This window comes from Daphnia pulex, chromosome 11 (genome assembly GCF_021134715.1).
Source record: "Daphnia pulex isolate KAP4 chromosome 11, ASM2113471v1".
In the NCBI taxonomy this organism is placed as follows: Eukaryota; Metazoa; Arthropoda; class Branchiopoda; order Diplostraca; family Daphniidae; genus Daphnia; species Daphnia pulex.
The window spans coordinates 4,668,175-4,693,621 of NC_060027.1; the positions used below are offsets into that span (position 1 = coordinate 4,668,175).

The 25,447-nt window shown below is 41.4% G+C and overlaps 2 protein-coding genes and 1 long non-coding RNA gene across 13 annotated transcripts; 1 reads left to right on the forward strand and 2 right to left on the reverse strand.

Moving 5' to 3' along the window:
- The first annotated feature begins 626 nt into the window (after positions 1–626).
- Positions 627–1,398, forward strand: LOC124207096. The gene is made up of 3 exons (XR_006879748.1): positions 627–766; positions 850–967; positions 1,038–1,398. It is a non-coding gene; the product is annotated as an uncharacterized LOC124207096 (long non-coding RNA).
- Positions 1,399–2,134: 736 nt separating this feature from the next.
- On the reverse strand, positions 2,135–4,982 carry LOC124207095 (monocarboxylate transporter 10-like). The gene is made up of 6 exons (XM_046604384.1): positions 4,457–4,982; positions 4,164–4,315; positions 3,644–4,084; positions 3,199–3,565; positions 2,858–3,121; positions 2,135–2,765 (listed from the first exon to the last, which is right to left on the reverse strand). The coding sequence occupies exons 1-6, from the start codon at positions 4,713–4,715 to the stop codon at positions 2,545–2,547; spliced, it is 1,704 nt and encodes a 567-aa protein (XP_046460340.1). The 5' UTR covers positions 4,716–4,982; the 3' UTR covers positions 2,135–2,544.
- Positions 4,983–9,098: 4,116 nt separating this feature from the next.
- Positions 9,099–25,091, reverse strand: LOC124207693. 11 transcript variants are annotated; one of them, XM_046605266.1, is made up of 34 exons: positions 24,487–25,089; positions 22,978–23,052; positions 22,807–22,914; positions 22,582–22,722; positions 22,271–22,453; positions 22,028–22,174; positions 21,341–21,655; positions 20,167–20,240; positions 19,987–20,095; positions 19,788–19,919; positions 19,648–19,721; positions 19,474–19,582; positions 19,275–19,406; positions 19,024–19,206; positions 18,807–18,938; positions 18,532–18,720; positions 18,318–18,458; positions 17,929–18,249; positions 17,650–17,835; positions 16,760–16,810; positions 15,583–15,960; positions 15,225–15,356; positions 14,978–15,160; positions 14,771–14,911; positions 14,343–14,672; positions 14,086–14,271; positions 13,879–14,007; positions 13,626–13,808; positions 11,849–11,989; positions 11,670–11,765; positions 11,488–11,562; positions 11,258–11,365; positions 10,621–10,761; positions 9,099–10,547 (listed from the first exon to the last, which is right to left on the reverse strand). In XM_046605266.1, the coding sequence occupies exons 1-34, from the start codon at positions 24,689–24,691 to the stop codon at positions 10,195–10,197; spliced, it is 5,583 nt and encodes a 1,860-aa protein (XP_046461222.1). In that variant the 5' UTR covers positions 24,692–25,089; the 3' UTR covers positions 9,099–10,194. The 11 variants fall into 11 exon arrangements, with proteins under 11 accessions (XP_046461222.1, XP_046461221.1, XP_046461223.1 ...); XM_046605265.1 differs by having other exon boundaries at positions 11,670–11,768; XM_046605267.1 differs by lacking the exon at positions 16,760–16,810 and having other exon boundaries at positions 11,670–11,768; positions 24,487–25,090.
- Positions 25,092–25,447: the final 356 nt, after the last annotated feature.

A 25,447-nucleotide genomic window follows, 5' to 3' on the forward strand; every position in this document is an offset into this window, starting at 1 on the left:
GGAATAAATTCAGAGTCATGAACCACCTCCATGAAATCTATGAAATTCCTAATACCCAAATTTAACAACATTCACTGTTGACACATGCCGTTCGTACTACTTTGCCCTCTCTATAACCGATTCAAATTATTTTGCTTTTTGTGTGCTTACAAATTGCGCATTGTTTTATTTGTGTGCTATTAAATCTGCGTTTTATTTAATATTTCAAAGCAACTATACGTAAATTTCTTCGGCTTCTATACAACATCCTCATCAACATAAGTACGGTAGATGGTAATTAGTAAACAAAAATTGTACGGTGAATAAGTTTCACGCATACTTCAATAGCGGTTGCATAGAACAAGTATATTATCAAAAGCTGTAATGTGGAATTTGACTGGAATTTTCCGGAATTTTCTTCGGGCGTATCTTTTTCGCGCATATCTTTTCTAGAACGTTAGTACCTTGTTCTTATACACTGTTAGTTAAGTTCACTGCGAATAGCATGACGAGGAGAAAGTGAAAGTTAGTCGAACTGTAAAAGCTGTCTAGCTCTGCAGAAAAAGGAAATTGGCCTTGGTTTTAAGTATGGTTTCTCCAGCTCCTTTCCTGTTGGATACCAAATATGGTCTATTTGATGACTAAAGTTGGCTACAGTAACATGTATAAAACGGCGTTTTGCAGTTTAGTGATCGCAACAGTGTTTACTGAACCACCGACAAAAGTGGAAGGCTGAAATCTGAGAATAGCGGCTTTTGAAGACAAATAATCGAAAATGAAAGTTTTAGTAAGTTTCACTTGAGTCTGGCTTTATAAATTTGCAAACCATATTTGAAATTACAATTATTTTTTTTTTTAACTTTCCCGAAGGTCGTGGTTGCATTGCTGGTCTCTCTGGTAGCTTGCATGCCCGTGAGTGACGAACCCTCTGACACGGCCGTCGCCAGCGCAAAAACGGAGGAAACAGATATGCAAACTAGCGAATACTGTACGACTTTGTAAAGATATTTTCTATTATCGGAATTCTAAATAATTGTTATTTTTTTTTTAAATTAAAGATTTCAATCCATATTTTGGCTATGGCTATGGATATGGCTACCCTTCATATTATGGATATGGATACCCTTATTATTATCCGCCAGTTTACCATCACCACCACAGTTACCCGTACTCGTACTGGGGGTAGATTAATGGAAACAATGATCAGACTTTTTATGATGAGAAATCATATGTCTTCATTTCCTTCCTTAATAATTCTGCATCCTTAATTTTGACTAAATTCAAAAAATTTGTGCATGTTACCTATGCCTATACTAAAGTTGTTTTGTACATAATACGAGGTACTCGACTCAAGATAATAATTTATTTAAAGATATTTAGTGTGCATATGGCGTTAATTTCCTGAATAAATATCGCTGTTAAAAATTTTTGTTTTCTTGTATTGAGCTTAGAATCTTTCATGTGGAGGGTTTTGAAATAATTTACTCATGTCTATTTTTTTCTTCGCTCAGTCGTTAAATTACGATGATTTTAATTCAGGCTGAAAGTATAGCCCTATAAACTAGAGGGAGGATGTGACTTTTAGCTATCCCCTTAGTTTTTATTAATTTAAACAAAATCATTTGTTTCGTCATCACTTTGCATTAAAAGAGAAATTCTGCACAAATAGATTTTCGAAATACTTTCATACCTCCAAAAACACGCAAATATGTATTACAAAAACAACAACATATTAGTTTTTTCTTGAATATTCAGACGTTGACTTTGTATTTAAATAGTGAAGTGTTGACATTCGGAATCAATTGAGCCTTGCTGATCAAATATTTGCACATTTTATTGTAGTTCCACATTCTTTTAGCTTTTGCAGTGAAAGGATCTGAGATTGTTTGCACATGGTTACGTAATTTATACCGGTCCAGAGAGAGTTTCGCCGAAACAACGATGATGGCAGCAATGTCCTCATTTTCAAAAATAAGTATTTTACTGCCACCCGTAGGGCTTGTCTTAACTGGGTGCGTCCTTAGCACGAGCAGCTGAAGGGAGAGTAAATTACTACTTGGAAACTCGTTGAAATGACATGAAATAGCGATTATTGATTGAATTCCAAAATAAACCTGTAAACATTCTATTAATGATATAAATGATAGATTTGAAGTCATAGTTTTCACTTTTATTCCGGTACCTCATTCATGTGTGTGACCTATTTACATAGATCCCAATTAAAATAATAATGGAACAATATATTCAGGTTTCAGCTAGTACGCAAAAAATAGGAAGTAAAAAAATTTCAAAATATTTGCGGTTAGCTTATTGGCGAGGAAGAGAAAATACTTTATCTTGACAAAAAGATAGCAGTTGGTGTGTTTAGTATACCATTGCTTTTCTGTATAAACTATTATTAATTCGTTTCAATACAAAGATACTTTAAAGGAAGAGGTAGGACTGACCAGCCGACCATGTTCCTTATCCAATGTATCGTATTCTGTCATTTTTATTATTAAAGAATGAGATTTTCTGCGCGATTGAGATTCCAACCTCTTATACATCATTCTGCTCGACTATTATTCACCATAATATGGAAGATGTGTTTGGCTGGAAACTAGTAAGAGAAACTGGATTGGGGCTCCGTTCCGTGGTCCCATAAGCCATCGGTGGAACGACGTGGTACCTGCCAACAGCCGGAGACCAGTTGTTCAAGTTGGCAATAACAGGCTTCCGGTTGGAAATGACCACTTCTGTCTGGCCCAGAACGAGTCCGGAAGTATTATTTGCAACCACGCATTCGCCTTAATAAATAAAAAATACATAACATGTTTTAAAAGTGTGCACGAATTAATCATCATTTGTTATTCAAACAAAATTGAACAGAAAAATCAACCTTTCAAGTTATTGGGCGAAATGGCTTGAACGCCGTAAGATGTCGCTGGTTGAATGTTCTGATTCCCGTTGACATCGGGTTTCGAACTGGATTTGCGCTTGATTGAATTATTTGCGCTCCCGACAGATCCGTCAGATTCATCCGATTCAACGTCTTGGTCTTTAACTCGATGGATCAAAAGCATAATGAATGCGCAAATGATGAGCGGACATCCGGCAAGTAAAAACGGAATTCGGTAACTTTTAAGAGCTCCGTACATCGCACCTATATCCGACGAAATAATATGTTTGGTTACAATTTGATTTTACTAGGTTGAAATTAAAAATAAACAAAACATTTACCTGCAACAGTCGGACCAGTAGTCATGGGTAGCGAGTGAAGTCCCAGTAAAAATCCTATAGCCTGGGAAGCGTTCTTTGGTCCACAAAAGTCAAAGGCTATGGGTCCGACGAGTGCGATCAGACAGCCATCGAACAAGCCCAGGAAGAGGCATAGGATAATAAACCAAGTAAATGAATTGGCCAGGGTCAACAGCATGGTGACAACTCCAATGGATAAAAAGGCTATCTGCTGAAGGATAACGCGATTGACTTTAGGATGGTCCCCGACTTTGCCAAAAATCAGCCGGCCGATGCCGGAAGACAAGCCGATGCAAAGGACCAGAACTTTCCCATCGGCCTCTGGTAGGACGTCTTTAACGTAGGAAACCTATTTCATTGTTGTTGTTTTTTCAAATTATACATTTTAATTAAAAACGTCTTTGAAAGTTCGCATCATTCAACTTACCAAATGGACGTATGGGACGAAATAGCCGAGCATAGCAATAGGGATGGCAATGGCCCAGATGACGTACTTCTTGTTTTTCCATATGGAGAAGTTGATATACTTCTTCCACAGCCTTGAGCAACCTGCACTTCCCTCCACTGTACCGGCACCATTGATTTCGATGGTCGGCGGCAATCTGGGCACGAAAGTGACAGCGCAAACCATCAGAAGTCCCATCATTCCGGCGAGGATTCGGAGCGTCGCTTCAAGTCCGAGACCCAGGATGAATTCAAGGAAGAACGGCAAGGTGAAAGTGAAAACCGAACTGCCAGCTGTCACCAAACCGCTGACTAAACCCAAACGTTTGCGGAAATAATGGCCCAGGATCACTAGTGAAGGATTGTAAGCCAAAGATGTTCCAGCGCCGAAGAGCACCCCGTAAGTTAGGTACAAAGCTTCGACCTATTGATGCGTAAAAGATTTGAATGACATTGTAAAACTTATTATCAACAGTAGAATCAATTTGTTTGAATGCACTAACGTGAGCTAAAGCAAATGAAGAGGCCAGCATGCCTACGGTAGCGATTGCGCCACCCAAAACGGCCGTCCTTCTCAATCCTATCGAGTCGATCAAGATTCCGGCGAGGGGTGAAACGAAAAAAGTCATTCCAATGGAGAGAGACCCGACCAGTGCTGCAATGGAGAAATATAATAAATCAAGTTCACGCGTTTACGCAATCGTCATTGACAAAGATTTGGACAGAGTCCAAAAAACAAAGGGTGGCTATGAAACTTTAGAACGGCAAACGAAGGATTTATGTAAGAATGACTTGCATGCTTTCAAGGCTGCGTCAGCGACTCCAGTCCGCTCCAATTCCATCCTGAGACGAAGGTAGATGATTCCGTAACAGTTGTGGATGCCGAAGATGATGCCGTTGGTCAGGAAACTGGCGAACACGATGAACCAGGCGTGGAGTCCACCATCGGGCGGAGCGCTCGGATGCTCCAACTCGCTGCTAACTTTTCGTCGGCTCCTGTCGTTTGCTGCCGACGCTTCCACATCACTGCTGATTTGTTTCACGGGCTCCGTCATCTCGGCCAATTATTGCGCGAATTAAAATTTGTCCACTGTTTCAATATCCTTCGCTATATATCGTCTAAACGATAAAAATTGATGAAAACCAGGTTGTAGGTTCGAAAGACTTAGTCGAAAACAGGAGAAGGATCTTATTGTTGCTTCAAGAGGACTTGAACAAGAACTGACTGAAATGGACCGACGCAAGCAGCATCACATCACTTAGTTAGGCTCCACCTCTTGCAGAGGATGAGGAAACAGCCAAGTGAGGAAAGGTAGGAAATAAGAACAGACTTTGAAACGGTAGTAAGTGAAAGAAACCAGCGGAAAACACCTGAAAAACAGAACAAATCCAATGGTGCTCAACATGTATGTGCTGCCAAGTCTCGCCAATTGGTTCCAGCCTTGAAACAGCCTTCTGGTTTGCTCAGGTGGAGAGCGAAGGTTTTCCTTTCGTTTTGTTGTGTTGTTTGTTAGAATTTTACGCACTCGAGTCGTTTCTTGGTCATTTCTTTTTTATTCCTTCTCCTTTCAGAGTTCCGGCCAGACGTGAAATAATAAGAGCGGAAGCTTATTTAATTTCGCTTCGATAATTTCAAAAGGATTTGTTTATTTATTTTTTAGAATTTTATTAATTGTCTCATTATAGAATATCCATTAGAATGAACCTACATCCAGGGGCTAGGTGATTGAATTCATGATGGTGCAATGCCACCAAAGGATGGAGACGAATGAATGGAAATTTGTGTCAGTTCCCGAAGTAGAAAATAAACATTATTAATGTGACCTCATACGGTCCGTAATCATGCAGTCGCATTTATTTAAATCACGGTTAAAAAAAAAAAAAAAAAAAAAAAAAAAAAAATTCAAATCAAGCTCGTTTCTTCTTTACTACACCATCATGTATCATTTTCTAGCGGTGTGTTTTGAAGCAGCAATAAGTCCTTCGCATTAAATTTTAGAGCAACAGTAGTGGAGGCTCTGGACTTGAATAAATGTGCAAGAGACAGCTGTTGAAATCAGGCGACTCCACAGAGAAAATGGTGTTGAAGACTAATATCTCAAGAAATCGGCGGAATATAATAAATGCAGTATATTGAAACTGGCACCAGCATTATATTAATACTATACGAAATAGTCTACATGATAAATCGAACCTGTCTGGTCTGGGATCTGAGGAGAAAGACCGCATGCTGTTAAATAGGATTGTCGTATTAATAGTTCATACCCACGGAATCCGCTTAATAGGTAGTCGTGACGCCAGAAGGACATATTTGCAAACAAAGTGGTGGATCAATTAGCGAATAGAAGAAGCTTGTATAGTATAGTGTGACCCGACGGATATATATACATATGATGGGATCTCCCTAAGGAGCTCATTAAAGTTGAATTTGGCAACGATAAAACGGATGGCCGTGACTCTACTTGTTATCAGCACAGCCATCCTTGACATAATGAGTCAGCCAGCGGCAGAAAACAAGTCAAACAGCGCGATACGGTCTGATGTGATGCAAGACGTGATCTGTTCAAATCTCGTCTCGTCTTCCTTTGTCAAAAAAGATACACGAGAATTCGTGATTGGAATCGAGACAGCGTGCGCGAGCTGACTGGGTGTGACGGTTGCGTGTCGCCAGCCACCGTCAGCATCGTCGTGAGCGACCTTCTGCAAGGGTCGAATGCGTTTAGAGTGGAGGCTGTGCACAGCAAGCAGCGCGGCCGCCGAGGTTGATTTTATACGCCCATTATTCAAGACGTTTGGTGGGAAACTCGAGGGTCGACAGCTCAGTTTCAAGGTGTACTAGACCACCATTCTCAAGAAATCCAACTATTTTCAAAATAATTTAAAAGACCTAGTAACCTTTATGCTGCCATATTTATTTTTCAACCAAGGAACTCAAAAGAAATGAAGTGCATTTATAAAACAAACCCGATTCATCCCCGGGAGGCGAAATCAACCAATTCTGAATTATTTAAATTTATTAAGTTTTGACGCCACAGAAGGGGGAGTGACTGACAAGTTCTTTGAAAGCTATGTTTTTCACTTCAGCAAAGCAACCGACGAACTATTGCAAAAAACAAAACATCTAACTCAAAATCTTTGAAAAATCAGCTGAATGTAGAAAACCACTGAACTGGATATATAGATCACGTGTTCTCTCCCAAGTTTATTTGGAGCAAGGTTGATGACGCTGCGATTCCGCTTTAGCGGCTGTGGTTGGTTCTCAGTTCCCCAAACGAAGAGACAATTAAAACGAAAAACATTGATGTATTACAAGCACTAAAGGAAATGGACTGCAAGTTAAATTAAACAGCAATACAATAATAATGGCCGCATAAAGGGTCTATAAAAGCGGAAAAAAACGGCCTTTTCAGCAGGAATATAACCTAAATTAAAAGGTAATCGAACGTTGGAAGGCCGGCGGTCGATTAAACTAAAAAACATCACCTTGGAATAGCCGATATAGATAACGAGGCTGTTAGAGTAGTCAAAACTAGTGGTACAAGGCGTTCCACATTCGAAGAATCGTGTATATACCGTCAAGTGGTAACACAATATAATAAATACCAAGCCTATGTACTAACTTGCGTAATAAATGGACTACTCAATGTCACATATATCTGTCCGTGAAATTAAAACAAAATTGTGCGCTTGCTTATTTTCATTAAGTTTAAAATCATCCGATTCAAGTGAGACTACGAAAATATTCTAAAATACTGTATGTATCATTTAAAAAATAACAAGATATTATTCCATAACTTTCCTACACTACAAATATACAATCTATTTAGTCTTGATTTCTGGTAAATTTTAAAAGCTGATTTTAAAATGAATAAATCCTGAATATTAAGAAAGATGATTTCCACTTATACATTTTGCAATCGGCAACGCACTTTGGGCTTTTTAATTCATCAAAACGGCTCACACATACCAACTGAAATAACAAGTTTGTTTTGACATGTTTCCTTAACACAACGTTCGGGTCTGTTCTTTTGGTTATTTGGACACAGTTACCATATTAGGTGTTTCCCGACTCAACAGATTGTTTGGTTGCGCGCTTCTCCATTCTTGACGTGCACTTATTGCGCAAAATGTGGTCAAGCAACCTTGGTCATCCCTACTATATCCACGAAGGCTAAAAAAATGTCAAAATGGGATTTTTCGGATTTTTTCTTCAACACATTTGCATGATGAGGAAGTCTAAATATATAAGACGCAAAAATCGTTTCATTTGTGTGCACCACTAGTTTTTTTTTCTTTTTTTCAATTGACGAAATAACGAAAGTGGGGGCTTTCCAATCACTATATACACACTGGATATAAAACGCAGATGGAACATTCAACTGGCAATTTCGAACCCGTTATTTACTCCAATTAATCAAGATTGATGCAATTGCTTACATTAGGGTGATAAAGGACTAATGAACAAGAGACTGCGCAGTAACATATCGTCATGTGCAAGTCACTGTCAAATAGAGTAACAAAGAACGGTACAGACTGATATTGATCGGAAAATGTCTCCAGTGAATACTCAAGTGAATTTATCTTTATTGCAGTGCGTTGTAGGAAACAAATGGTGGTTTTAAGAAGGTGAATAAATCAAAAATTTGTTTCCTATAGCGGCACTAAACGCTGACAACAACCTTTTAGCCACTTTTAGCGTTAGCGGCGTTACACTGATGGCACAACCAGTTAATGGAAAAATATTGTAACCTTTTAAACTTACCCGGACTAAAGAAAACAAACAAAATTTAGTGTGTTGCAACGTGCAAGAAGTGAAACGCAGTATATACTAACACTACATGTTCTCGCATTTTCATCGCTATACTTTCCCTCTGATCGCGTCGCAAAAGAGATTCTATTTAATTATGTTATCACATCGATTTGGTGACCCAGGATTTTGACGATCGAGTTGTGTCGGCAGCTTTCTTTCTTGTTGGCAAACGCAACAAGGTCAACCGAAAATAGACTTTCACTTTTTGCGAACTTTTAAAGTTGCAAGTCATCGTTCCTGATCAGCGCAACTCTTACATATTTGATAAAAATGTGCGCTTATATAAGTTCGATAACCTTAACATTTGAATTAAAGACTCATTTTTGGACACGATTAATTTTTTTTCATTTTGTTGTTGAAAGTAGTGGTATTGCGACATGGCGCTTAACCTAGATTTAGCGATTTATATAACCATTAAAAAATCCCCACGTCTTTCAAACTAATAAAGACATTAGCTTGAAAACAAAAATACAGATAATTACATGCAATGAGACTTTCACTATCAGAACCCAACTCCGAGTGACATATCCTGCAACTAGGTAAACTGGTGCCAGAATTTTAGCTATAGACACTTGGGCAGCTCAAACGAAATCAAATCAAGCCGGATATACAAACTGGGTCAGTCGAGTGGACGTGTGACATTTCGTGTGTAATTGATCTCACCTGACTCACAGCAAAAAAAGGCACAACTTTATACTGGCAATGAATCGAGAGAAGATGAAGTATAGTTTAAAGATATAAGATTGGGCTAGGAGAGAGACGGGCGCATAGAAGTTAAAGAGGACAATGATAAAACCCACAAAACTATTTGCCCCATCAAACACAAAAGGGAAGTGCGACAGGAGAGAGGAAGTAAAAGAGTTTGGAAACCAGAAAAAGAATCAATAATCAGGGCCAATCCATTTCATGTTAGTGTGCGACGTCAGTAAAAACGAAGAATCACGCGATGGCAGTATAAGGTCAAAAATGTTTGAGAGAGGGGGGAACAAAGAATCGTAAAAGTTAACACAAGAGTTTGTAGAATGCGTTTTTTTTTCTTTTCAAATTAGAAGAGGAAGCAGACAAAAACTTGTTATTGGCACTGCGGTAAAACGTGACTGTACAGCCCTGTTGTTATCTCTTTTTTTTTATTATTATTATTTTGTCGTGAATATTTTTAGATTCTTGTTCGGCATCTTTTCTGGTCTCAAATCCTTTTCGATAATGGATTTGAAAACTTTTGAAGCAGGAAGAAGCCAGTTCAAGTCAAAAGGAGACAAGAGAACAATTACCCTTACACAAATTATTAGTCACACTCTGCGTCGTGTTTTCCCCCATTCTCCTTGATCTGCCGTCAGCACAAGGCTAACACACAGTAGCAGCAGATTATCAACGAAGAAAAAAAAAACAAAAATTGCGGCCAGAAAAAAAGAACCCCAAAAAACATGAATACGTCAATGAGTTTGTCATTTATCTAGTAATATGAACAAAAAGTATTTGTTTCCATCTTTTTTCACTTCGTGAATTTCGCGGTGATATTTTGAATTCAAGGGGATCAAATTTCAGTCGTTCTTTTTTTCAGGGGGCAAAGTATGAGAGAGAGACGAAGGGATATATGGGACATGCGTATCGACTCTTTTCTCTTCGGGTAAACAATCCAACGCATCGACTTTGTGTTCCTGTTTTTTTTAGAAGGGCAATTGAAATGGATTTAACGCACGCGGAGTTACGGGGCAGTGATTTGTTTAGGCAGTCTTTTGATGGGGTCCTTTGAAGCAGAAGAGAAGGAAAATGGTGTAGAAGACAAATCCCGACGTGATGCCGCCAAGGGCGTACATGAATAGATTGAGCTCTGGTTGCTTGAAGCGGTTCTTTTGAAGCCACTCGAGCACCTCCTCCTCGGCCATCAGATCGCCTCGGTAGATGGACGGGAAACGACGCCGGAAGTAGACCATGGCGGGGAACTTGGTGACGCCGTACTTGCGGGCGTAGCGGGTGTCGCGAATCTTGACGAAAGTGATGTCCAAGTTGTCCGTCTCGGCATCGATGTTCTCCAGCTCTTGCAGCACCTCCTGGCACTTTGGGCAATTGTTCTCATCTGTTGAAATCGGACTAATCTGATTAAAGAGTTCATCAAGCCAACGGATTGCTATTTTTATCAGATGACATACAAAAGTAGACGGAGACGAATTCATTTTCGTCCAGCAATTTATCCAGCATCTTACGGTTGACCTCTTCAATCTCGTCCTTAATCTCGAAGACGTCCTGCGAAGTTAGCCAACCCAGGACACGCTGCTCGTCCAGCAGATCACCTTGGGAAAGAGGAAATGGTTTTTTTCGTGAAAAAATAAAACTGGAACAACAGAGCGCGACATTTTGATTGCTTCACGTGTTATTCGACTTAGTGTGCACTTGTTATCGACATCATTCTCTCATAAATAATGGGATAAACTTCCTTTCATTCTTTCCGAAGTGGCCCGCCGGAATGGATGGATGACGGTGACAAGATAAAAATAATTTGACATTGAATGGTAATTCGCGTTTCGTATTATATGATTCGGATGGCTAGCGAAGTGAGAGATAATGACGCAAAGAGACCATGAAAATGCAACGCTGGCGATCCCCGCACAGTTTCGTTTGGAGGCAATTTCCTGAATGTCAGCTGCACGGTGGCTTGTTTTTAAGAGATAAAACCAAGTAAAGGAGATATTGCGCCACTTTGTTAAAAACCCACCCCCGCCAAAGTACATGTCGATTTGAAACGAGTATCTAAACTGAAATGGATCAAATGAAAAAGTGATGACCTACCGTCATAGATCATGGGTGTCCGCTTGCGGAAATAAACCAAGGCCGGGGTGTGGACTATTCCAAACTTCTTTGCCGTCTCCTCGTCGTTGATCTTGACGAAGTCAATACCTACATTAATCCGTGAAAAAAAAAAAAAAAAAAAATACACCATGACAAAAACCGCAAAATACTACAACGTACTCACGAATCAATTTGCCATGCGATTAGTGTGGTTGATTTCCTTGACTTACCAAATTTATCTGCTTCGTCGTCAATGTTCTCCAATTCGGTCAAGACGGAATTGCATTCAGAACAATCATTGTCGTCTATAGAAAATATTTTTTTTTGTGTGTGCAAAATAATGTGTTGAAAAAAGAAACCGGTTACTCAAGCGAGTATGAAATAAGTCTTATAACAATCGGTTACAAACGACCTTCCTCATTCTTATACTGGGAACTTCTAGCCGCTAAGAGACCTAAGACTAAGCACGCGTTGTTTAAGGCACTGGAACAAGGGAAACATGAATGACCTGCTTAATATACGAGTGAGACGGAAACATGTTGTTGAGAGTTGTTATAGCGACTAGAGTGAGTCGGCACGCATAATACTTACAAAAGAAGACGGCTAGAAAAGGCGATTCGTCGAGGAGCCGTTCCAGCATGCGGCTGTTGACGGCCTCGATTTCGTCGGCCAGTTCTCGATTCTCGTCATCCGACAGCCACTCCAACACCGAATCCTCGTTCTTTAAGTCTCCTATTGTGTACATACATAAGTCCGGATTCTGTTAGGTTTTTGTTTTTAGACAAAAGACAGCACACAGTTTTTATAACAGTCAACGCCGGTCAATTTTAACTCGCCCGGACGTGAACGGAAAAACGTCTGCTGATTTTGATTAGTTTTTTTTTTGTTTACCATAAAACAAGCATAACACTTGACATGTTTTAATTGGCTGGTTATGTACAATTCAACACTGACGGACATTTTGGCGCGCCAGATTTTATTTTTATTTCGGAGGGTTGATTTCTCAATGATAAGAAATCATGAATTATTCATGAAATTCAGGTTTCGCAACAAAAAAATAACGAAGTGAAAGAAATGAAAATGAAAAACAGTGAGAACTTGATTAGAAAGAAGCCAAAGACCTGTGATTATTCATGTGTTTGTTAGATGATGACTCATTTAAAAAATGAATTCAAATAAAAACGCTAGAAAAATAAAGTTATAAACCCAGACGATTACTTGATTAGTTGACTTTGAGAAGTGGAGCAAAACGAAAACTAGAAAACTACCACTACACACGTAATTAAAAAGTTGTTTAAAAAAAAAAGCTCACAGGACGGACAAATTAGGACGCAACAAATCAGTTCTTAGATTCAAATCAAACGCCTTACCTTATGTCAGGGGGAGCCCCACAAGGATATTGTAACGACTTTTCTGTTTGTTTCTTCCTCGTCTAATTAAAGCCAGGTCTATTACCTAGTAGCCTAACGAAGCATACTATATTTACTAGTTGTGTATATACTAAGGAAGCATTTTCAATTAAACTAAGTGGTTATTAGATCTAAAATCGCTAGGGGATGTTGCTATATAGTCAACTACTGTAATTTCTTTTTACATTTAGTTGAAGCCGGTAGAAAAAAAAAAAAAGAGTAGAGCGCGTTTCATTTGTTGCGGTTCAGTGCCATAATACAATTATATAAGGAGTCAAGTTCAACCGCTGTTGGAGTGAGATGTTGTTATATGAGAAACAAGACTGGAGATATGATAGGAAACTGGTACTTACAAAATAGGACAGCTAGGGAGTCGGAGCCTTCAATCAGCTGATCTAGCATGTGGCCGTTGACTCGCTCGATTGCGTCGACCAGCTCCCGATTATCCTCGTCGGTCAGCCACTCATAAAGCAGTTTACCGCGTCGCAATTCGCCTACGCAGATCGACGACAGGGGAGATAGTGGTTGGTCGGGAATATGTGGTAGATGAATAATAGAGGGGGGAGATATCCGTGAGTTTCAGTGAGGGACCGATCCGGAAGCAATTCAGAATCATGGAAGTCAATATTATACGGTGCCAGTCACATCACATCAGAGAACGATGCCGGCCTATTGTTGTGTGTTTTTATGTAACGACACCATCTGAAGCTTTTTTCTTCGTGGGACATATACGGTGTTGACATTCAGCAAGACAATTTCAGTTTTGTTGGTTGAATAAATCAAAATTTGCTAATTCAAATCTACTGGGTCATGCATTGCGTGTACTATTAGAGAGAGAGAGTCGATGGCTTCTTTCACTTCTTTTCACTTGACTGAATTTGAGAAAACGTTTACCTCCCTTATCCTAATGTAATCACAATCCTTTCAAGGGAAAAATATGAGAAAAGTTCCATTGTTACCGTCGTAGAGGAGTGGATTTCCATTGCGGAAGTAAACCAAAGCCGGGAAGGTCTTGATACCGTAGCGCTTAGCCAACTGCGGGTCCTGAATTTTCACCATTTGAATGCCGAATAGATCACATTCGTCATCAATGTTTTCCAGTTCCACGAGGACCTGGTCACAGGCTTTGCAATTGGGCTTGTCTGGGAAAGTAAGTTAAGGTGAAACTATGGCGCCATCGCACCCAAAAGAATGTCGAGGTTATTAACTTACAGAAATAAACGGCGAGATACTGGACGTTGACTAGGAGGCTTTCGAGCATGCTTCTGGTCACTGTTTCGATGCGGTCTTCCGTCTTTTGCTGGATGAGCCATTGAAGAACATCTTCCGAAGTTAATTCTCCTACGCCAAAAATACAAATGAATTATTTTTCGTTCGTTTGTCCAGTTTGTTTTTATAATGTTGACTGCCTGTATTTACCTTCGTAAATGCTGGGCACTTGGTTCTCGAAGTAGATCACCGCCGGAAATGAGTGCACTCCAAAGTTGGTGGCGATGTTAAGGTCTTGAGTCTTGATGAAACTGATACCATGGCGATCTGTGTCATCGTCGATATTCTCCAGTTCGTCCAAAATGACGGCACATTGCTCACATTCTTGCTTGCTATCTGGAAATGATCAATCAAATGTAAACTTTTAAGTAATGTTTTAGTCGGTAAAGATGAGTTGGGATTATTACAAAAGTAAACGGCGACAAACTCCTGCTTGCGGATGACTTCCACCAGGGCTTCATCTTCGTATTCCTCGATCATGTCGCTGGTCGGATCTTTCTGGATGAGAAGCCACTCCAAAAGACGTTCTTCGTTCTTGAGGTCGCCGGCGTAAATGACGGGATCCAAATGACCGTGCCGGAAGAAGACGACCGCCGGCAAAGCGAAGACGCCCATTTGTCGGGCGAAATCCTTGTCGTCGATTTTCACGAAATCGATGCCGGCCGAATCGGCTTCGTCGTCAATGTGTTCCAGTTCTTCTAGCACCTTGTCGCATTGTTTGCAATCCACGTCGCTATCTGAATAATTTTTTAGAAATTTTAAACGGAGAAAAATTCGAAATATTTGTGGATAACATTTCGACTGTTTCCAATTAACTCGGAATTCACTGAATTACAGAAAAAGGCCGCCAAAAAGTCGGAGCGCTGAAGAATTCGGTGAAACATTTTTCGATTGACACGTTCGATGCGATCCATCGACTCCATATTTTCCGGATCGGTCAACCAGTCAAGAACTTCTTCTTCGTCCATTAGGTCTCCTAAAAAAATAAAAAAATAAATGGCTTGAATTCTTTGAACAATTAAACTTGTTGCACGATTCAAACCTTCGAAATGGAGGATCTTTCCGTGCCGGAAAAAGACTAGACCCGGAGTAGAACGATGGCCATATTTCTTCGACATGAGATAGTCGTCACACTTGACGAGCAAAGTTCCGTATTCTTGAACTTCCATGTCGATGAGTTCCAGACGACGCAAGACTCTTTCGCTTTCCTCTTCGCCGACGGAATCTAATGAAAAATGAAAACCGGTTAAAACTCACCAACTTTTTTTTTAATGTAATCATGTTCCTACAGAAGACAACGGCTAAATAGTCATAGTTTTCAACCATGCTCATCAGCGATTGGCGCGAAACGTTCTTCATGGTGTTGCCGTGATGCATCTCCAGAATCCAGTCGAGCACGTTGTCCTCTTCAAAGACTTCCTCTGTCATTGAACATTTGACCGTAAACGGCCCAATAAAAATGATTGAATTTTCAACACTACAGACTTTAACATGAAACAACACGGCGCCTCCAAATGTACAGTTTTATGCGTATGCTCTAGATGGAAACTTAATCATTAAGAGGCTAAATAAATAAAATTAAGAAGTATAGGAATATGGTGATGGATGGGAAATTTGATCTGATGCACATGTACTGTGTGTGAATACCTGCATCAGTGACAAACTCATCATCAGAAACGTAATCGTATGACTGAGCGTGCTGTGGCGATGGTGTACTAGCGGAGTGGTCGTGCTGGTCGGGATCGGGTTGGGATGGGTGCGGTGGTAAGTCGTCATTGTCATCGTCGTCATCGTCGTCGTCGTCGTTTTGGTCATCGTCGTCGAGGAAATCGTCGTTTTGCACGTAGTCATCGCAGTCGTAATCGTCTTCATCGCCGATGAAAGCCACCCCTTTGACTAGATTCTGCTTCGACTTCTTATTGGAAGATTTCACCGGGCAGCATTCGAATTTCCGCAGTTTTCCCGGCTGATTGGGGTCCTCCATTCCCACCGTTTGGCACCGCCTCCCTCCGGTTTGCTTGCGGCCTATGGACACATACAGACACACGCAGATGGAAGCAACCAAACGAATGCACAAATGTTCCAGATTTTGTAATTTTTTTTTTGTCTTTTGACTTTTCTGTCGATTTTGCTTTTTGCTGTTTTTAATTTTCTCGATCATTTTTTTCTTCATTTTTTGGTTTTTTCATTTGAGATTTTTTTATTTTCAAATTTTCTTCTGAAAGCACACATCTCTCTTGCGGTCTCCGTCGTTTGATTTATTTTACACCCGGGGATGCGTCGATGTCAGAAAACGGGTGCGGCGTATAGTATAGTTAATCGAATTATACATATATATATACATAGTTAGTAGATTATGCCTTGAACGGAATTAAAAAATAACCCAAGAGATGAAGAAATTATGGCTCGATAGGTTCCTTCCAGACTCAAATCCAATAATCCACTTGTCGCGTTGTTTTGTGTTAAGATCCAGTGAAATCGGCGTTAGGTAACTTTGGGTTTCATCAGAAATAAAACTAACACAGACAATAAAGATAAAACAAGCAGCAAAATTGGCGTTTTAAAGTAGATACAGCGGATGCAGCGGACTACGATGACTTGTAACATGTCACGGAAAAGCCAGACGAAAGCAAGGCAAATTAATTTCAAACCACGAAAAAAAAAAAACGAAACGAAACGGGGAGACGCGAAGAGAGATGAAGAGGACTTCACAAAGATCGACTGATTTCATAATTTCCTTTTCTAATAATTCTTTGCATAATTTTTTTTTCCTTTGAAAGTCGAAAGACATGGAATTGAAGTTGGATTGATTTGGACAACTTACTTTGACGGGAAATCAGCCAATCCAGAGCGTCGGCCTCCTCACTCGGATCACCTGTTGGGTGGAATTAATTTGTTTGTTTTTCTTGTTTTGTTTTTGCTCTTGATTGTTTTTTTGTGTGTGAGCTATAAGTTACAAGAACACGAAAGGGATTTGACGGCGGCCCCGTGAAATAAGCTTCGTAAAAAACAATCACTTGCTACTTGTAATGGAAGGCGACAACCGACAAAAAAAGATTAGCCAAAAAGAAAAGCTTCAACATCGCAAGCGACGGAAAACGGGAAAACCATGAAAATTAAATAGAAATGTAAGTATTATATAACTTTTAGACATTGGTTCAGCCCCAGCCCCATAACCTTCAAAAAAACCAACCACGAAAACAAATAATTATGCAATGGGCACAATTGTTAATTAAGGTCAAAGTTGTTTCCGTATTTGTCGCGAGCGTGTCTAGTCATTTGACTGCTCAAAACATTTACTCGTCGGTGGAAAAAAATTTCGTTTCTCCAATCTCTCAGTGAATGAAAGTTTGGGATAGTATAGCACCGTTTCCATAAATTCGCAATCGTCCAAAACTATTCCGTATTGCGGTCGTTTGTTCTTTCTTGCTAGGATTTTTTGTTTTTGTTTCAAATGCAGGGAATTTTTTGTGTTCATTAAAAAATAATAATAATTAAAAAAAAGAGAATATGTAAATAAAGAGAAATTGAAGAACGAAAAAGCAAGGGGGTGTTTTTGGATGCCGGGCAAAACTACGTGGAATTGAATTTCCGGGGGGTTTTCGTAAATTAGATATATAAATATAGACTGCAGCTGAAAATCATTCTAGATCATGGCCACGTTAGGGAGGCGGGTGACGACTTTGGTTGGCCGTTGATTGCCGGCTTTTTTACCGTTGTATCTGACCGGCTGGCCATCCTCGAAGTAGACCAGCGCGGGCAGTGGGTCGATGCCGAGCCGGCTTGCCGTTTTCACTGCCGTTGATTTGACAAATTGGATTCCATGGCGCTCAGCGTCGTCGTCAATGTTCTCAAGACGGTTGAGTGCCACTTCACAGGATTTACCGCAGCCCTTGGGATCTAATTGAGGTATAAGATATAAATATATAAGTATGCTATTATATATATAGAAGCGGGCATTAAAACGAGTCGAAGGTAACGGGTCTAACGTACAAAAGTAAACGACGACATTGACATGATCGTGGAGCATTTTCTCCAAGGTGGCAACATCCACTTCCTCGATAACATCCACGTCCTGCTCTTTGGTGGTCGTGACCCAGCTCAGAACGCCTTCCTCATCCGTTAAATCTCCTTCGAAACGGATGGGCACCGAGCGCCGGAAGTATACCAAGGCGGGCAAAGTTGTGAGTTTGAATGCCGGCGCCACGCCAGGGTCGGAGATTTTCACGAAATCGACGTTGAGAGCGTCGCATTCATCGTCGATATTTTCCAATTCCTTCAGGATGGCCACTGCTTCTTTGTTTTTCTCTTCATCTAGAAATGAATAGGGAAATTTGGGTCATTTCTAAAGATACGTTCTAAATGGCAACACAATTGATTACAAAAGAATGCGACGACGTGAGCTGATGAACCAATCAGTTTTTTTAGCATCTTCTCGTTGACTTCCTCGATTTGGTCCGCCAATTCCAAATTGCCTTGGTCGGTAAACCAGGCCAATACTTTCTTTTCATCACCAATTTCACCTGTTTCGTGAAAAATAAACACACGTACAAATATGAGAAGGATTGTGTTTTAAATGTTTAATTTTCAGCTCACCTTTGTAGATTAGAGGATCTTGATTGCGGAAGAAAGCGAGAGTCGGGAAAGTTTTGATGCCGTAACGCTTGGCCAGTTCAACCTCCTCAGTGGTGACGAGGTGAATGCCATGCTCGTCGGCTTCGTCATCAATTTCCTCCAACTGGTCGAGGATTGAATCGCATTTCTGTCCCTCCTCACACGGCCCGCCTGTAGTAGTAACGCAGATGGATAAAATCAATATAAATAAATGCATTGAAATTATTTGGGAAGTAAAATGCCAAAATGAAACTAACTAAAATAGACGACGACGTATTCGTTTGTTTTGATAATGGTCTCCAAGAGCTCGTCGGTCAACTCTTCAATGGTGTCGCTATTTTTCTGTTCAATGAGCCAGGTCAATACTTGCTCCTCCTCGCTCAAATTCCCTGATTTAAGAAAGATAATTTAATACAAATAAATTCTTTTACACAAGCTGCTAACTTTTTTGAAGAAGCCCAAAATACACCTTACCTTCGTAGACGCTGGGAATCCTGTTCTCAAAGTAGACAAGTGCCGGTAATTCATCAAGTCCGTATTCTTTAGCCTCGTCGAGGTTGCTGATCTTGACAAAAGAAATTTCGTTGCTATCGCACTCGTCATCAATGTTCTCCAACTCCTTTAGGACGGCCAAATGATTGGGCTTAGTCTTGTCGTCTGTAATTAAGTTATGATGAGTATTTGCATTTTGAATAAGTTTTTTTTTTAAAGAAGAAAATACTTACAAAAGAAAGCAGCCAAACTCGGTGACTTTTCGATGAGCATGTCCAGCATCTCGTCGGTGACGTCTTCGATTTCGTCGCTCTCCACTTGGTGCGTTAGCCAGGCCAGCACACTTTCTTCGTTCTTCAGATCACCTATGATAACATTCGATCGACGACTGATTGAAAATACTAATCAGATAACTATCCAAAATGATTTTACCGATAAATAGACTCGGGATGCTGTTCTCGAAGTAAACCAAACTAGGCAAGTGATCAATGCCGTATTCTTTGGCTTCATCTGCATTATCAATCTTGACGAAAATAATACCCTACATCCAATTGAGAAGATTAAAAATCTGCAGGGATAAATGAATAACATTTAAAAAATCCAAACCTTTTGATCACATTCATCGTCAATGTTTTCTAATTCAGCCAGAGTATCTACGCTGGCTTTTTCGTCTTTGTCGTCTATGTAATCGAATCAAAGTAAAATTTAATCACAGTGAAAACAAACAAAATAATTAAGCCTATTACAGAAGAGAACGGCCAGATGCTTGGATCTCTTGATCAACATGTCCAGCATCTCATCGGTGACATCCTCAATCTCGTCACTCTCCACCTGATGGACAAGCCACTCGAGGACCTGTTCTTCATTTTTCAAGTCACCTGTTAATGGAAAAATAAAACCATAAACATTATTAAAAGTTGAGATGTATTAGAAGTATAGTGCTACCTTCGTAAATAGACGGAATGCCATTTTCAAAGTAAATGAGACTGGGTACGTCATCGATTCCGTACTCTTTGGCCTCTTCTGGGTTGGCGATCTTGACGAAAGAAATACCCTGAGAAAAAAAGATTCAAATGATGGAATGTCGTTTATGACTCGATGGTAAAAACATCCGGTTCTTTTCACCTTTTGGTCGCATTCGTCATCGATGTTCTCCAATTCGGCAACGACTGCAGATGATTGGCTATCTTCTTTATCATCTAGAAAATAATAATAAAAAAAATATCAAAGAAAAATGGAGTCCACAGCGAAGAGAAGTTATGACACAACTCCAAACCGGCTACTCGCGCTATCTCCGCGATAACAACCTCGGTCTCTATGAACTTCCAGACCCGTCCAGACCAATGTCGGAATTCCAGGTCACGGTAATCTCGTTAGAACTTTGAATACTTCCGCTCTTATAGCTTCGGTTTCCTCGAGCCTCAATGGAATTAGTACGTAAGGTATTTCAAAAAAATGACAAAAGAAAGAAGACATTGGTCGCGTTGAACTTGCGGCTACGACGGCAGCACAATGCCGGTCTCTGGACAAACCACTTTGACACCTTTTTCCTATAAGTTCTTGTATCTAGTTCCTACAGACTTATATCTCACACTCGCACGGTTGAATCTATTAATACATGGAATAGTAGTGGCGGCATATGGTCCCGGCGAATGGTAGTCGCACATCGGCTGAGCTGGTTTTTTAAAAACAAAAGCAAAGAAAACCAGAAGAAAATGTCGGACATTCTTCTACAGCCGATATCAATTTCTGTCTGAATTACAAAGGAAAAAAGGAGCGTCCTATTTTATTTTTTTTTTTTTCTTTTATCAATTTTAGGAATCAGTCCGTAAACATATCAAAACAATTCACAGAAGAAACAAACGAGTTCAATCCGGATGAGCAAAAAAAAAAGGGTAGCTCATATAGGAGTAGCAAAGTATTTTCTGGGAACGCAAACTCTCTCGTCGAATCGCGAACAAGAGAAAGAGAGAGAAAAAAAAAAGAGTAGCTATTTCTGTCGTAGTCTCTGACGTCCAGCTAGACGACGAGTCATTCTTAAAACCTTTTGGATAAAAACCATCGTCAGTTTGAGACGGCGCGGAAACTGCTGGCGGAACGATAAACGCAGACTGTAAATGTACTGCTAGGCTTCCTAGACCGTCTCGTCTCGAAGCCTATTAATCAATTACGTGACTCCTTGAAATAACTTTTCGTTCTGACGTATTGGCCGCTGGATAAACCGCTGGAAAATTGGGACCGACAGCCAGCAGCGCGGAGGATTTCAACCATTTGGTTATCAAGGTGGTGCCAGACTTACAGAAAAGGACGGCCAGATGGGACGATTTCTTGATGAGTTTGTCGAGCATCTCATCGGTGATGTCTTCAATCGTGTCGGAGGCCAGTTGCTCAAACAGCCAGGCCAGCACCTCTTCCTCGTTGGCCAAATCGCCAAAGTAGAGGCTCGGGATTTTGTTCTCAAAGTAGACGAGCGTCGGCAGGCTGTCGACGCCGTATTCTCTGGCGACGTGGTCGTCGTCGATCTTGACGAAGGCGATTCCCTTCTGGTCACACTCATCGTCGATGTTCTCCAACTCGGCCAGGATGCGCTGCGACTCCTTGTCGTCGTGGTCGTCTGGTGAATTGCCGTCCGTGAGTCAGCAGTCCAGGGCCAGATCAGATATGAAAATCGCAACAAGATAGATGCGGTGAATACATGTGTCATCAAAGTGTAGATTGGCGAGTGCTAGCAAACAGGAGGAGGCTGGTGACAGCACACGGACGAGTATATCGCAGCAGGACAACTGTCAAAACAAGTTGTGTGACTCATGCTGCTGCTGCTGCTGGAATCGACTGCTGGGCGAACCAACGCCATCCGTTTGCATTTCGGTTGTGTTGAAGAGACATACAAGAGTTTACAGTGCGTGGAACTAGATGCACCGTGTCGAGTTTTTGGAAAAATAAAAAAGACCCAAGCGTTGGAACAGCATGAAAATAGAAAACTCACAGAAAAGGACGGCCAGGTGTTGAGCTGTGCTGGTCAGGGTTTCGAGGGTTTTGGCCGTTACGTCCTCGATCATGTCCTCGTCCTCGCTGGCAGTGTTCTTGTTCTGTACCAGCCATTCCAGCACGTCTTCCTCGCGCATAAGATCGCCTGTAAAATATTTGTACCGTGATTTAGTCAAACGGTATATTGCGAGCTGGACAGCAGGCCAAGCCTTTTGTGTGTGCCGTTTCAGTTGATTTTTACCTTCGTAAATGACGGGGATGCTGTTGCGGTAGTAGACCAAAGTGGGCATAGTGCTCAGGCTGTATTCTTCGGCCAGTTCCTCGTCTGCGATTTTGACGAAAGCGATGCCCAGCTGGTCGGCCTCGTCGTCAATGTTCTCCAATTCGCGGAGGACTTTTTCGCTCTTTTTGTCCTGCGGCCGATCTGGCAGCAAAAACATTGAGAGAGAAGAAAAAAAGTGACAAATGAAATCAACAGACAAACAAAAACAAGTTGAGGTTATTTGGCCCGCAGTTGCTCTCAGTGTACATAACTATGTATAGGTTATTTACAGAATAGAACGGCGACGTAGTCCGTATCGTGGACTATCTTCTCCAGGATTTTGGCGTTGACTTCTTCGATCTGATCGGGCAAATCCATGGCTTCTAGACTGGTCAAGAATTCCAAAACTTGCTCCTCATCCAAAAGGTCGCCTATAGTTCACGAGAATTCGTTGGTTTACGTCAATTTATACATCGTCCTGTCCGATTCATTTCCTAAAATCCACTATGACATACCTTCGTAAGCGATGGGTTCCTTATTGCGGAAATAAGTCAGGGCTGGATATGTTTTCACATTGTACTGCTTAGAGAGCTTCTTGTCGTTGATTTTGACAAAATGGACTCCTGCGTGGGAGTGCGTGTTATTCGTTAAAAATCAATCAACAATATAAATGATTGCAAACTCACCAAAGTGGTCCGTCTCGTCGTCAATGTTCTCCAATTCGCGCAAGACCTTGTCGCACTGCCGGCAGTTGCGTCCATCTGCGTGTGACACAAAAAACGGAGCCAGCAATCAATCTCAATTAAAGTAAATCTGAATACATTCGAGGAGATAATTTTGATTCTTTTTCGGTTGTTGAGGCTTGAGGATAAGCGAAGGCGATTTGTTTATTATATAATTTCTTTCCGTCATCTTCACCTCGTTTCGTATATACACGACAAAAACGAGGCGATGCGCACGGAATGGATTACAGAGTGTACACGGATGTCGAGTGGGATGGGGGGAAGAAAAAATGGGAGTGAGTTGGGTGGGCGTAGGGCGGTGGAGGTTTTTTGGGAATCGGTTTCTCCGAGAATAGAAGCGATATTTTTAAAAGTTCCTTGCGCTGCGCCCGGCACACTCTCAGCATTTCCCTCCTGTTTGGGGGTTCTTTTCTTTTTCGGCGCGTCTACCTCAAAATCCCGAATCTCATCGTGGGAGGCACTGTGACGTAATCGACATTCGTCCATTTTTTTTTTTGTGTCTAACGTGACCTCACGGACTCTTTTTCCAAAAGAGATTTAACCTCCTTGGGGGGCACTTGACTCCAAAGGCAAACGAGGTTAAACGACGACGATGGATACGGAAAATCTCTTTTTAACAAGCCAGGCTGTCGTTGGATGGGCGGTGTATAGAACTTTTTGTACTGTTTATCCGTTTGTCATCGTGAACTTGTTATAAACATCGCAACTTACTGCAACATGTGGGCTCGAGCAAAACAACAACAAGCCGCCCATTCGGAGGCCAGCCGACGTCAAGTTCCGCCTGTATGTACAGCGTTCCTGGATCCTTTTTTTGCTCAGGTGCGTGGCCGACGAATTATAATACTGCCAACAATCTTCCGCATAGTTTCGCCGTCTCCGCACAAAGTTATTCGGTGGCGCAAGAGAGTAGTATGTGCGTTTGGGAACATGCGAGACGACAAAAAGGAAATCTGTCGGGCCATTTTGGGGTTTCTCGAGTGCTGGGTGGCGCAAAAGCCGCCAATGCGCCGCTCTGCTCTCTTGAGCGTTGGATAAAGTCTGCTGGAGAACTTTACACTAAAAACAGGGAGTGTGTGTGTATACTAGACTATAGCAAATGGTCAAACCCCCCCGCCGTATGTACGTCAGAGGGAAGTAGGCAACCGAACTTATCGGGGTATATAGGTGGTAGCGGAGAGAGAGCGGGAGAGAGTAAGAATAGCGTCCGCCACATAGTGTACGGAGCCGCGCGCAACCTAAAAATACATCCGGAATATCCTCTTTTCCCTTTTCATCAGAGGAAAGACGAGAGAGAGAGAGAGAAAATAAAATAAAGATGCAGACGCGATTATGGAGATTCCTCATGGCCTATATACCGCTGCTGCAGATGAGGCATAGAGGCAATTAGAAAATATTCTGGAACATTTCAAAGACGACGGGGGGAATATAATCATTTGATGGACAGACACTTACACCAATAGACGGCCACATAGTCTTTCTCGTCCAGTAGCCTTTCCAGTTGTTTGGCATTGACATCCTCGATGACGGCCTCGACTTTCTCCTCGTCATCGGCAGAGCCCGCTTTGACGGCTGCTTTCTTCTTATCGGCGGCCGATGAGACTCGATGGGCGGCCGCCACTAAACACACGCACACTAACCAACACCACGTCACTTTCATTTCGTTCCGCTTGTTTCCTGGACGCTTATTTTACCGGGGGGTGATTGTGCGATCGACGAGACTTGTCTTCCAGATCTAATTGCACCCACACATCGGTGACGCACAACACTTGACTAAAAGATTCAAAAATCAAAAAATCTTGAAATCTTCTCCTTCCTGTTCTACTCGGGCTAGAGTCAACAGGGGTGGGAAAAGAGGGATGATGTGTATAATAGTCCTTTGCTGGCGGCCGATATATGGACGGACACGGCAAGTCAAAAAGAAGGGAAATAAAGGAGGAAAAAAAAAGGGAAAAAGAATTAAACTGAAGTAGAGCAAGAAGAAGAGTCGGTGAGTTCAACTGCGGCCGCTAGCCAGACTCACTAGACTGACGAGATTGCGGCAATCCGAGCGCTCGACGTCTCCGAGTTCTGCACGGCAATTTCTTACCGTGTTTTATTCTTCTAAAAAAAATCTCTCAATGTGTGGCGGGTAGCGCCATCTTGAGGCAAGACTATCGGGTGCATTCCATGGACCGGCGGCGTCTCTCCGGAGATTTATTTATCTGGGAAAGGCGGAAACGAAAAAACAGCAGACCCCCAAAAACACCCACTCGACACGGCGTGCGACGAACGGGAGGATCCGAAAGGCGCCGAGATGCAACGGACCGCCGACCTTCCGGGTTGTATATGGTCGCCATTCGTTAAAAAAAAAGGGAGAAACATAATCAAACAGAAACGAAAGCGGCTCGCTCTCTCCTTTTGGTAGCTGGAAAAT